Here is a 14,660-nt window from a genome sequence, read left to right on the forward strand (position 1 = left end):
ATCCTTGTCCCGAGGTTCAAAACTTGCAGTACCTGAAGTTCTGTGGATGCTAGTTTAGGCAATAGACACGTACTTCTTCAAATTATAGCTTAACGCCCATTTCCTTTTAGATATATATATATGTTTATTCATAATATATTTACAGAAGTTAATTCTTGGCCGTTATTCACAAAATTACATTCCGGTGTGCCCTGTCAACCCTTCCCGAAGAGAGTGTGTAGACTCGCGTAGCCTCTGGCTCCACGAGTAAAAAAAAAATATAACCCTCAGTACCAAAAAAGGTGGCTGAAGGTATGTGTGCTGTGTACCCGGTTTCCCACATGAAATAAACTATTGTAATAATGTGAAAAGAGCAAGTGTGTGTATTAAAAGAAAGAAAGTTAACATCCCCGCCGTCGGTTCACATAATAAGGAAAGAAAGCTCGCCCAGCCGCACCCCTCAGAGAAAAAGATACCTCTTACATTGCTGTACTTCGCCAAACATCTGAGGCCGACTGCTCCCTTCCTTTCCTTTTATAGGCCCGCTAATGACCTAAACCGTTACTGGAAACTTACCGCTCCCCAACGGCCAAGAACTCAAACGTACAGGAATACATACATACATACACAATTTATAACATAAAAAAGGATCCAGTAATGATCGCATCATTACAAAGTGTGAATACAAATTATGCTCAGAAATTCAAAATGGCGACCGGAAGTAGGTTTATCTCTTAAACGGTACGAGTTAGCCAAAATCTGTTTGCAGATTTGTAATGTACACTCGAAGATAAGTAAAAGTGTGAATACAACCTATGCTCGGAAATTCAAAATGGCGACCGGAAGTAGGTTTATCTCTTAAACGGTACGAGATAGCCAAAATCTGTTTGCAAATTTGTAATGTACACTCGAAGATAAGTAAAAGTATGAATACAACCTATGCTCGGAAATTCAAAATAGCGACCGGAAGTAGGTTTATCTCTTAAACGGTACGAGTTAGCCAAAATCTGGTTGCAGATTTGTGATGTACACTCGAAGATAAGTAAAGATATGAATACAACCTATACTCGGAAATTTACAAAACACAATTCATAGGCATTGTTATTTTAGATTAAAATTTCAAGATGTAATTTCTAAGATGTTTTGTAATTCATAAACTATGGGGCTCTAGGAAAACAATTCTTGTTTTATCTGCTATTGCTCAACGAGTTATATAACTGCGAGCCCCCCCCCCCCCACTGTGGCCCCTCCAAAAGTGGTAGGGGGCATTGAACCAATTCCACGACATACATCATGAAAAGGGGGGCTCACACATCGTAGCCGTTTACGCTGAGGGCCCACCCCACCTACATAAAAGCCCGTTGAGGACCCCCACCACCTACAAATTAAGATTTGGCAAAAAATAGGGTCAAATGGTATAAAATCAACAAAACAAATCATCAAAATCATCAAAATATGTCACAACTGAGGGTCCACCTAAAAGGGTTGCGTAGAAAAAACCATTTTTACACTTTGTAGGTTATTTTAACCCGTAAAAAGCTGTAAAAAAGTGAATAGGTTAAATTATATCACGTAAGATCATGGCATACCTACAAAGATGATGCTCCAAAAAATGAGATTGAGCAAAAAATGGGGTCGAACGCAATAAAATCCATAAATTAATCATCAAAATCATCAAAATATGTCACAACTGAGGTTAAATACTAGGCATACCTACAAGGATGACGTAGAACCAATACCTTTCCACTACTAATCACAAATGAATTGACACCTTTGACCTACTTTTCTACATAGTCAACAAGTTTCTCAACACATTTCTCCCATCGTGGTACCAGTTTCAATTTGCCCTGTTCGTTGAAGTCCGTTTGGTTGGAGTATAGCCATCTGCAGACTGCTGATTTCACTTCCACATCTGTCGCAAGGTGTTGCCCGGCCAGGAATTTATTCATTCGACCAAACAGATGAAAGTCCGACGGTACCAGGTCCGGACTGTATGATGGATTCTGGAGCACCTCCCACCCAAATTCGGTGAGTGTCTCATGAACAGGAGCAGCAACATGGGGACGGGCATTGTCATGAAGAAGTTTGACACCATCAGCATGAATGTTGCGGCGTTTGTCACGAAGGGCACGACGCAACTTAACCAAAGTACTAATGTAGGCTGCAGCATTCACAGTGGTCCCGTGTTCAGCGAAGTCCACCGATAACACACCAAACATGTTCCAGAACACTGTCACAAGCACTTTCCTAGCAGATTGAGTCACTTTGAATTTTTTTCGTACCGGGGAACCAGCATGTTTCCACTCCATAGAGGCCTGCTTGGTTTCGGGCGTGTAGTGGTACGCCCACGACTCAACACCAGTGACGATTCCTTTCAGAAAGTCATGCCCTTCTGCGGCGTAACGCGTTAAGTGATCCATGCTTGTCATCATTCGGTAGCCCTTGTGCTGGTCTGTCAGGTTCTTAGGCACCCAGCGACCACTAACTTTACGGAATTTCAACGTGTCATGAACAATGTCGTAAACTACACCATAGGAAATGTTGAACGTATGCGATAAGGTTCGCAGGTGCACACGCCGGTCGTTCACAATTGCTGCCTCATTGGCGCGGATATTCTGCGGAGTTGAAGCTGTTACCGGCAGCTCGGAGCGTGGCGAATCACTAAGGTTCACATGGCCCTCTTGAAAGAATGCACACCACCTGGAGACATTGCTCTGGTCCAGACAGTCTTCCCCATACACGCCACGCATATCCCTGTGAATTTCACTCGTTCTATGCCCTTTGGCCCACAAAAATCGAACCACACTTCGCTGCTCTCCACACGTGGACGACAGTAACATGCGCACCATGTCTGTTTTGTAGTTCAGGCTTCTCTCGCTAGAGCTGCACAGGAAAAGAAAATACCCTCTGCGGTGCAAACATCAAACTCTCACGTCGTGCAATTTCAGCATTCCAACTGCAAAACCTGGGGAGAAAAAAAAATATTGTGCGTTGCTTTTCGATCTGCCATCGTATGTTTAGCCTTTTAGGTGAAAGTACTGTTGACAAGGGAAAGCCACCTGCTAGAATGTTCCATAACAACTTTCTAATAGTCTGGAGGGGAGTAATGTTTGTGTATTTATATCGTCCTATTCTTGTATCTTGTTACATTTGTACTTGGTACAGAGTCTGTAGAAGACCTTGCTAGAAGGTTGAAACGTTACAGTGTGCTACTCTGTCGAAACCAAGAATTTAGTAAAAAAGCCCTTTGGGATTTCCCGTAAAAAGTATGACCCCCTCAGATTGATTTGGCTACACGTACAAAAGCTGCATCAGTCAGATTGTTGTCCATAGGATTGTAAATAATATGGCCCTCTTGGTATTGTTTTGGCTGCACTTAAAACTAGGCCAAGATGCTCATATGAGCTTATTGCCTTTAGTGTAATACTCTGCAAAGTGTAATCTTATTAGCTACATCTACACCCACACCCACCCACACCTACACCTACACCCACACATATTTACTTCCGGCCCACTTCCGGTCCACTTTCGGTCACTTCCTGTTTACTTCCGGTCCACTTCCGGTCACTTCCGGTTTACTTCCGGTCTACTTCCGGCTTACTTGACAGACACCTGTGGGTTTTTTCCAGTTTTTTAAGTATATAGTTTTATTAGTATATAGTTTTTGATTTGAGCCTCAAAAAATTAGATATAAATACCAAAACCAAAAAATAGTAACAGACTAAGTATACACACTAAGTATACACACTAAGTACAAAGCACACTGCTGAACCCAACTGATATTTTTATTAAATATCGTATCAATCCCTAAGTTTATATGTTTATTTTATAAAAGCCTCTCTGAATGCTTCACATTGACCAGGGCATTCACTTGTTTTTCTCAGTTGTCTCAGCCTCTGAGGCATGTAAACAATGCACAGTGTTGTGCTATGCAAACCTCCTGAGCTATTCAGGAAACAGGTAGTTTCTTCTGCCCATGGAGTCAGCGGTTTGCATAGTGGCAATTAAAAACACAATTCGGCATGGAGGAAGAGCTCCATGGCCTAGGGATATAGAGGTGAGACAAGCTGAAATGGGGACTGACTTTGGATTGGAACTGAGAAGGGAGTAAAGGTTAGGAGAGCAGTGGAACAGAAGTGAGACGAGGCTCTGGTCAACCGATAGAGAAGCCAACAGAGGACTTAGTATATTTCTATTCATCGTAATTATCTTCATACATCAGATAGACAGGTAACAATCCTAACACTCAGCCATGATTCAGATTCAAAGGTTCAGAAAACCCAACGAGTGACCATTGTCTTTTCTAGTTGATTAGTTCCTAAATCTTATTTGTACCTTTCGTATTGCCAAGCGTTAACTCGTCATGCCAATGACGAGTGCTCTCATCAGAGGATGAATGATGAATAGCTTACATCACCCAGCAATTAATTGCGAAGTGACTGGTTCTGATCCCATCATTCTTTAGAATGATACGGTACATAGTTTATGATTTGAGCCCAAAAAATTATATATAAATACCAAAACCAAAAAATAGTAACAGACTAAGTATACACACTAAGTAAACACACAAGTATACATACTAAGTATACAACGCACACTGCTGAACCCAACTGATATTTTTATTAAGTATATAGTTTTTGATTTGAGCCCCTAAAAAATATATATAAATACCAAAACCAAAAAATAGTAACAGACTAAGTATACACACTAAGTATACAAAGTACACTGCTGAACCCAACTGATATTTTTTATTAAGTATATAGTTTTTGATTTGATCCCCAAGAAAGTATATATAAATACCAAAACCAAAAATAGTAACAGACTAAGTATACACACTAAGTATACATACTAAGTATACACACTAAATATACAAAGCACACTGCTGAACCCAACTGATATTTTTATTAAGTATATAGTTTTTGATTTGAGCCCCCAAAAATTATATATAAATACCAAAACCAAAAATAGTAACACACTAAGTATACAAATCACACTGCTGAAGCCAACTGATATTTTTTATTAAGTATATAGTTTTTGATTTGAGCCCCAAGAAATTATATATAAATACCAAAACCAAAAATGCCAAATCAAAAATATTGCAATCAATGCGATAAGAATATATCCAGCCCTAATTTTGCTAAGCACCAACGTAATTGTGATCCTGAGAAACGCAAAGTGCCCACTAAAATATGCCCAAAATTCCCTAGAAAATTTAGCAAGGCATACTTCAATAGGCATATAGGCGCTTGTTCTGCACAGGCATTAACATTGCCCCCACAGCCATCTACATCTGGTCTAAAAAGAAAGCTTGCTACATCCGATAATACTAGACCGTCAAAGCGACCACGCAATGCAGCTATTCATAGTAGTCTTGACGGTCAACTTAGTGATTATCGTTACGTATCAGAGCCAAGATGTGATATTAAGAATTTTTTGAACAGTAAAAATCCTGATACGCTAGCTATTCTAAATGCACAAAATGGCTCTTATAAGCTATCTCTTAAATTGTATACTGAATATAAGAAACCAAACGGTACAAAATTTACACACCCCCACATAACAGAAACTGTACCTGTATACTCAAATACAAACTTTACGAAATACTAAGCAGGTTGATAGACCAATTGCTTATCAAACATTCTGAGTTTGCTGCTAAAGAATCAGGATGGAGTCTTCGTGGATCTCCACACAGGCTTTATGTTAATATTTCTGAATTCAGACCTCTACAAGGTTCTACATATCTGTTTTTATCTGACAATATGAAAAAAAAAACGTGGTTAACGTAGAAAATACCGACCAGAAATGCTTTTTGTTGTCTATTTTGGCTGCTTTGCTTCCAGTTTTAGATCATCCAGAGCGAATAAGTCATTATAAACAGCATGAACATGATTTCGATGATGCTATGGAGGGCTTAGAATATCCAATGTCTGTCAAGAATATTGATAAATTCGAATAAAGGGCCAAAGATAGCAATGGTATGCCTTTATCTATTAATGTGTTTATTTGTTCTGCTAGTCGTGGCGATTGCTTAATAGAGCCTCTTAGAATCAGCAACCTTGATGATAACTCTGCTGTCCCGATTGATCTGCTCTTAATTGAGGGGGATGGTACATATCACTACACTCTGATACGCAATCTTCAGTCTTTAGTCAGAAAACAACAAGGCAAATCCAACGCAATATACAAGTTGTGTCGAAGATGTTTGACTGTATTTGATGGTTGAAAAATGGTAAATGGCGTTCGTAAAAAGAATATCGAAATTGCTCAAAATAAGTTGGTCGAACATAAAAAATACTGTGGCAACCATAAACCTGTTCATATGGTTATGCCTAAACCAAACAAAAATGCCGAATTCAAAAAATTCGAAGCCTTGTTGGAGCACCCAGCGTATATAGTTTGTGATTTTGAATCAAATCTCAAACCGTTTGCTTTCTGCAGCCCAGATCCCAAAGAGTCTTCAAGTACACCATATCAGCTACATGAACCTTCTAGTTTTTGTTATGTAGTTGTACATAATGGTGTTAATAGTAAAGGACACTTATACATGGCCCAAGATGCTATCAAAAAATTTGCACGTAAAATAGAAAATGAGTGCCGTCGCATAACCCATGATATATTATTAAAATCAGAACCTATGCTACCTTTAACAGAGGATCAAATCGAAGATTTCAACAGTACCGAAAAATGCCCGGTATGCAATTCTGAATTTTCGGATACAAATATCAAGGTGCGTCATCATCACCATACGGACGGTCGATATAAACAGGCTTTGTGTAGTAGCTGTAATATTAAGATCCAGAGACAAACATTTTTCCCGATATTTTGCCACGGTGCATCTAATTATGATTTTCATCATCTGATCAGATACGAAGGGTTTAAGAAGCAGGATTTAAATATTTTATCAGAAAATGACGAGAAAAATATATACACCCTCTGTCCCATAATTATAGTCCGGTATGATAAAATGGTAGTACAGGAATTACAGACGAAGAGGCAGATGGAAAGCACACGGATGAGGAGAGGCACAGTAGATCAGTCTTTAAGATTGTGAAGAGGAACAACGTGACCTTATCGCAACGACCAAGAAATACCGCCCAGACGATTACCAAAAGGGGGCGTTGGGTTGCAACACACCGGTGTGGCACTGTATGGCAACCGGTCTAGCAAGGCACTCTGCAAATCGTTAGTAGAGCACTCCTTCAGTGAGTGCGTGTGAGAAGAACAGCCATGAACACACAACCCATGATAGGAAGCGACAGGGGTAGCAAGAACCTCACGGACAGTAAACGACAGGCAGTGTACGAGTTTCTCTTTGAAAACAGTACGGCTGGGGTAGTGAAGAAAGGTGCCATGACAAGTGCGGCTGAGAAATTTCATGTAAGTAAAAGAACAGTACGTCACATTAGGCAACAGGGGCGGCAATCGTTGAAAAAAGGGGCCATTTGTGCTGGGGTTGCATCTCGGATGAAAGGCAAAGTCGGACCAAAGAAGAAGGATCTCGCCCTACAACGACTACAGCACCTACAGCTGCGAGAGCGGCATAATATTCGTTCAATGACAGTGGCTCTAAATGTTGCTAAGAGTACCCTACACAGGCGTATGAAGGCAGGAGAGATCAGAGTGCATACGAATGCGCTGAAGCCATTATTGACTGATAGCAACAAGACGGAACGTCTAAAATTTGCTTTGTCAATGCTGGATCCTACCACAGTCGCTTGTCCTGATAGCGGAAATCCGAAGTTAAACATGATGATGGAGACAGTTCAGGTGGATGAAAAATCGTTCTACCTGATGAAGGATGGTCAGAAATTGTACTTGCTGCCCAACGAACCAGACCCGCAGTGAACATGTAAAAGCAAATATTTTATTCCCAACATCATGTCTCTGGCTGCCGTCGCCCGGTCTCGTTGGGATTCTGGTCGCAAGCAGTGGTTTAATGGTAAGTTAGGCATTTGGTCGTTCGTCAGCAAGGAACCTGCCAAGAGGAACAGTAGGAATCGTCCTGCTGGTACAATGGTCACCAAACCATTAACTGTTACCACCAAAGATGTTTACCGAGACATGCTCATCAACAAGTTAATCCCAGCAATAGATGCACAATGGCCTCGTGAACTGCGCGCAGGGAGAATCCAGGTGTCCGTTCAGCAGGACAATGCGCGTCCGTATATCGTTCCCAATGATCGAGCCTGGATGGATGCTGCAGCGGCCAGTGGAATCACTTTGGATCTCCTATGCCAACAGCCAAAAAGTCCGGACATGAATGTTTTAGATCTGGGGTACTTCCGGGCAATTCAGTCTCTCCAGCATCAGGCAGCTCCACAAACTATTGATGAGTTGATCGCTGCCGTTGAAACATCTTTCTCTGATCTGACACGCGACAAGCTCAACAACATCTGTTTCACTTTGCAGTCCCGTTTCATTGAAAATATGCGCCTCCAAAGGTGGGAACAACTACAGGATTCCCCATATGCAAAAGCACACTTGAACCGCCGAAACGTCCTGCCATCTCGCTTGGAGTGTCCTCGAAACATTTACGACGAGGCTACAGCAGCTCTGCAGCACTAGATCTAGCTCGTTGATGGGATGACAACCTTCATGGACCAACAATCTCTTTCGTCTTGATGTTTTATTTTGTCGAACTTCTTGGTCACTTTGTATTGATCCTGGACTGATTACTTTTTGTTTAGGTTCTTTTGGATACTTGATCGGCCAATTTGTACTTCTTTGAGTAATAAAGTTGTATGACTCATTCCCTTGTTTCATTTTCTTCTTCTGTATACACCAATGTCACAGTTTGAATATCGGACAATTATTATGGGACAACAAACAAAGGTGTACCGGACAATAATTATGGGACAGAGGGAGTAGCTATTAGCAAAATAATCAGTGTTAATGGCAGGCCCATATACCTAAGATTTCTAGATTCATATAGATTTCTGTCGGCTAGCCTTGCCACTCTGACCAGTCAATTATCTGATGCCCAATTCAAAATTACGTCTGACATGTTTCCAAATTTGGACCTTAAATTGCTTAGGCGTAAGTGTGTATATCCAAACTATTATGTTACCGATTTTTCTAAATTTGACGAGTGAAGGGTTCTACAGCAAACTCAGAGCATCAGGAATCACCGATGGCGAGTATCGCCATGGCCAGTTGATGTGGACCAACTTAAATTGTAAGAATCTTGGCTATTATCATATTAATAAATGATATTTGACACTCGATGTCACGCTCTTAGCTGATGTCATTGCGGCATTTAGAGCAAGCATCCTCAATACAAAATTATTACCTTGACCGGGTCTATTTTTACAGTGCTCCAGGCCTAGCATGGTCTGCGATGTTTCTGAACACTAAAATAAAATTGGATCTGATCCAGGACCAGGATATGTATCTGTTCATCGAACAATGTATACGAGGGGGCATAGTACAATGTTCTCAAAGATATACCAAAGTCAACAACAAGTATGTTCCTGATTATGATCCTGCACGACCATCAAACTATATATTTTATGTAGATGCCTACAGCCTGTATGGTTATGCCATGATGGATAAACTGCCATATGCAGGGCTTGAGTGGTTTGAAGATTTTAATATTGAGGATCTTCAAGACTTTGATGACAGTGACTATGGCCTGTTCATAGAGGTGGATCTGGCAATTCCTGATAATTTACACAGCCAGTTTTCTGATCTGCCGCCAATACCTGAGGTCAAGTGTCCACCTGACTCTAAACAGAAGAAGCTGATGATGACTCTGGAGACTAAACAGGGTTATGGCATATACTAAAAGAACCTCCAGTTCCTGATGCGTCACGGTGTTAAATTAACCAAGGTTGGCAAAGTCTTAAGTTTCAGGCACTCAAGATGGTTGAAGCAATATATTGATACAAACACCGAGCTTCCAACACTTGCAGTAACACAATTTGATAAGACCTTGTTCAAATTGATAGTCAATTCGGTGTATGGTAAGACCATAGAAAATGTCAGAAAACATACTGATGCTAAGTTAGTTACTGACTCCAGTCAGAGCAAAAAATTGGTAGCAAAGCCTAATTTCAACTACAGAAGAATTTATGATGACAATCTGGCATTCTTCAACATGAAAAAACTAAGATCAAGTTTCATAAGTCTATTTATGTAGGGGCTGTAATATTAGAATTGGCCAAATTACGTATGCTGGTGCTTTATTACGATGTGCTTAAGCCTTTTTATGGTGATCGTGTAAAACTGATATATATGGACACGGAGAGCTTTATTCTTGATATTACGACAGATGATATTTATAAAAATATAGCACAGCCTGCATTGCTTGACTATTTCGATATTAGCGAATTGCCTGGCCATCTGAATATTCGACCCCACAACAAAAAGGTGCCTGGTAAGTTAAAAGACGAGACACTTGGCGATGTTATTGTAGGATTTGCTGGGTTAAGAGCCAAGATGTACAGCTTTGAAACATCCAGTGGTGCTGTTACTAAAAAAGCCAAGGGTATTGGTAGAGTAACTGTAGACAAAGAGCTCAAATTTGAAGATTACGAAGATTGTCTCAAATCATGTAGTACAATCAGAACATCAGAATTTAGAATCCAGAGTGTGGATCACTTGTTGACTACACATATTGTAAGAAAAGTGGCTCTGGACCCACATGACGATAAGAGAAGTGTTTTATCATGTGGTATACATACTCGTCCATGGGGTCATTGTGACTTCATAAGTGGCAATCAATGCCCAATCACAGAGCATGGTTTGTAATAAATAAACATGCCGATTAACTTATTTGGGTTCAAAAAACAGGCTATTATGGACCTGCCAACACCAGCACCCTCTCCTGATATAATATCTAAACTGAGTGGCTTGTTAATTATTCATCTGAATAGCATACTTACAGATGTTGATGATAAAACAGGTAAAACATTATACGTATTTAACAATAATTTAAACCACTACCAATTACCTGTAGGTGGTCAATTACAATTTATTACAACCCCCGAGGGCAATGTCAAGGTTTCAGTAGGCAGAAATATTTACAGAATTAAGCACTCAAACATGGTTTCTGGCACTGTATATACTGTCTCTGCCGGTGACTGTTTATATATTGAGGTTCTATAACGCTATGACAAGCTTATACCTCTTTTTATAGAATTCATAATCAGATACTCTATAATAAATAACCGCTAAAAAACGATGTATTTTTCCATAAAAGGCGCGAAGATCACAGCGACGAGATTCTGATGTTTGACGTCAGAGTCAAAAAATTAAGAAGTGATTTACAAGCTCTACAAACCACACTCAATGCCAGTCTTCAACATGAAATTACTAATTTACAATCACAATGCATGGACCCTCTTCTTAAAATCGACTCAGAACTTAAATTGCTGCTTCAGAAATACTCTGACTTGGCTACAGTAAATAATCTACAGAGTCTTGAAGATGTCATAGCTGCTCTTCAAGCCAAATTTAAGACTCAGGATACCAAATCTGAGCAACTAAAACAGCAAAAAGAAGAGCAGATTGGTAGTGTCCAGACACAGCTCCAAACAATTGTCAAAAGCATAAAGTCCCAAGATGATTTCGATCTAGTGATTTCTACTTTAAAAGAACAGATTCAATCATTACAGATACCTAATCTGGACCCCTTAAACAATGCCATAGCCGAGGTCAAAGAAAAAATCGAGACACTCGAAAACTTTATGAACAACGTACCATCTTCGGATGCTCTGAGTGCTAATACTCGCAGTGTTGCCAATATCAAGCTACAACTAGAGACATACGAGGATTTTGGCAAAATTCAGAGTACCATAAGCCATCTTGAGGGTATCATAGCAGCAGTACAAAACGATCTGACAAATGTACAAGAAACTCTGGAGTCCCGTTTACCTGGTATCGTAGACACCCTTGCCAGTGTTCAGCAACAGATCACCAAACTTGATACCGAATCTGAGCTATCACATTTTCATCACTTGATTGATGATATTCAAAGAAAGCTTGAAATTTTACAACAATCAACACCTACTCAGGCAGACATAGCCCTGCTCCAAGATGCTATGCGTAGTGTAACTGATGCTAGTGAATTAAATGCTGTAAAAGTGGCCCTTGAGTCTCTGCAGAATACGGTGGCCAATCTGCCTACATCACAGGAACTTAAAAATATTAAAAGAGCCGTACATCGCATATTGAAATCTGAAGACATCAAGAATATTCAGACAGTGATCAAAAATCTTACAGTGGCTACTCTTCCAACCAATCAGCATATTAACGAACTGCATGCTCTGTTTGAGGATATCAGAACCCAAGTCCATGATCTTACAGCCCAAAGTTCAAAATTGGCTGTTGTTGAAAATCTACAGCAAAGTGTACCCAACATCAAGCAACAGCTAGGGACCATGGAATCCAATCAAGCAAATGCTCTGTCTGTTTTTGTCACGCAGCTTCAAGAGATTGTGCAACAATACAAGAAACTTGCTGTAGACATAAGAATCAAACCAGGCCACGACGAGATTGTTAGGACTATCAACGAGCATCTTGAATCTGTTTAAGTAGATTGCTTACAGCAGCAAATAAAATAACTGGCCTAATCGAGAATCCTAAGCACACAGTAATCCTCGAATTGTACAGTGTCCCCAACAAATAATACGATTCACCGTTTACACCAGGTGGCAAACTGTATATGTTGTCACCTGCACAATTTTATTACCAGTTCTTCGTAAGGGGCACACTCAAACCGGTCAAGATCAAATACTGGTTACACCCGCAGGGTCAGCACTACCCTACCTTGTCAATAACCAATGCTGACAACATACCAAAAATCACCAGTGTAGAGTTGGAGGATTTTACAGACCCCAATACACTAGAAACAGCCTATGCTGAAGATGATGGTTCTTTGGAGTTTGACATACAAATAAGGGATAAGCTGTATTTAGAAAATCCTGTAGTATCAGCTGCTGAACACCCCATAGTTGCAATGTTCTTGTTTATGTACTATGTCTAGACAAACCATAGTTGACGAGCTGCACAAACCATCCAGACGTAACTATAAGCGACTGCCAGTGGTCACAAAAGGCATAGACGATCTGTGGCAGGCTGACTTGGTTGAGATGGCAAGTGGACAGCTGAAAAACATACACAAGATCAACAAGGGCTACAAGTATCTACTTACTGTCATAGATACATTTTCGAAATATGCCTGGTCTGTGCAACTCAAATCCAAGACTGGAGCATGTGTTACATAAGCTTTTAGAACAATCAGAGTGGCAGATTACCGCACTATCTACAAACAGATAACGGTAAAGAATTCTATAATTTAGTGTTTCAACAATTTGTTAAGAGCTGTCAATATGACATTACTCAAGTTTCAGCGATCTCAAAGCCTCCATTGTAGAAAGATTCAACAGGACCCTAAAAAGTCATATGTATAAGTAATTTACGCTTTAATGTAATAATAAATTGTAATAATAAATGGGTTGCTATGATACCAGAACTTCTAGATCAGTATAACAACTCGGTCCACACCACAATTAATAAAAAGCCATCTGACGTAACCAAATCTGACGAGCAGCAATTGATCAACACTGTTTACTATCCTAGATATCAACCAACAACCAGAAGACCTAAATACAAGGTAGGTGATCAAGTAAGGATTAGTAAATATAAACACATATTCGAAAGAGGTTTTACTAGAAACTGGAGCACTGAATTATTTACAGTGGTTCAAGTTATACCTGGGACCGTAACACACATATAATAAAATACCATCACAACGAAATCCTCAAAGGCCGATTCTATGAAGAAGAACTTAGCAAAACTAAACAGCCTGACACATATCTCATAGAAAAAGTCATCCGCAAAAAAGGCAACAAGCTACTGGTCAAATGGCTAAGTCATCCAGAAAACAGCTGGATCAAAGCAGACAAAGCGATACTATGAACAAATGGGATGTTATAAAACGACTACATGAGCCCGAACAGCAGACTAAGAAAAATGGCAATCTGCTACCTGATAATTATTGTTGGGTCATCGGGTTGCGGTAAGACTACGCTACTGGTTGATAATTTTTTACTGGCACCTAACTGGTTAGACTGGAAAAACAGGCACTTTTACGTCTTTTCTAAGAGCTTAGAACAATTAAAATATCAGCAGCTGATGAAGCTATATGATGGACTGGATATAGCCACTTTTGAATCAGATGTTAAGCCACTCGATGACTGTCTCGATAACTCTGTTGTTGCGTTTGATGACATTATACTAGATAATCAAAACGAGGTTTGAAAATTTTTTACACGGGCGACACAAAAAGATAGATTGCTTCTACCCGTCGCAGACTTTTCCAAAATACCAAAACAGCTGCTACGAGACAACAGCAATTTCATATGTGCGTTTCAAGATCATACTAACCTCAAACACATACATGACGAGTATGTAGGTGCAGACTTAAGCTACAACAATTTTTCTAAGTTTTGTGGTAGGTGCTGGAACCAGGACAGCTACGGGTTTGTCACAATCGATATGACAAGGAAGCCCAATAGTGGTAAATATAGGAGTAAAATCAACGATTTTCTAGACGTAGAGACGTATATAAACAACCATGAAACGACCAATCTTTGACGATCTTAAATTAAGAGACTATCTTGTAAAACGATTCAAGGGATTGAAATCAGAGAACCGAGGTTTTTTATGAACAACACAAG

At 39.9% G+C, this 14,660-nt stretch overlaps 1 protein-coding gene across 1 annotated transcript; it reads left to right on the top strand.

Moving 5' to 3' along the window:
- Positions 1-7,206: 7,206 nt before the first annotated feature.
- LOC145983062 (uncharacterized) lies at positions 7,207-7,824 on the top strand. The gene has a single exon (XM_083116338.1). It carries the CDS (start codon positions 7,207-7,209, stop codon positions 7,822-7,824), a length of 618 nt encoding a protein of 205 aa, XP_082972464.1.
- Positions 7,825-14,660: the final 6,836 nt, after the last annotated feature.

This window comes from Lepisma saccharinum, unplaced genomic scaffold, assembly GCF_977018435.1.
Source record: "Lepisma saccharinum unplaced genomic scaffold, izLepSacc3.1 HAP1_SCAFFOLD_605, whole genome shotgun sequence".
Lineage (NCBI taxonomy): Eukaryota > Metazoa > Arthropoda > Insecta > Zygentoma > Lepismatidae > Lepisma > Lepisma saccharinum.

What these genes read in the sequence shown, in the direction of transcription:
- LOC145983062 (XM_083116338.1), top strand. Translation starts at nt 7,207, where the DNA reads ATGAACACACAACCCATGATAGGAAGCGACAGGGGTAGCAAGAACCTC.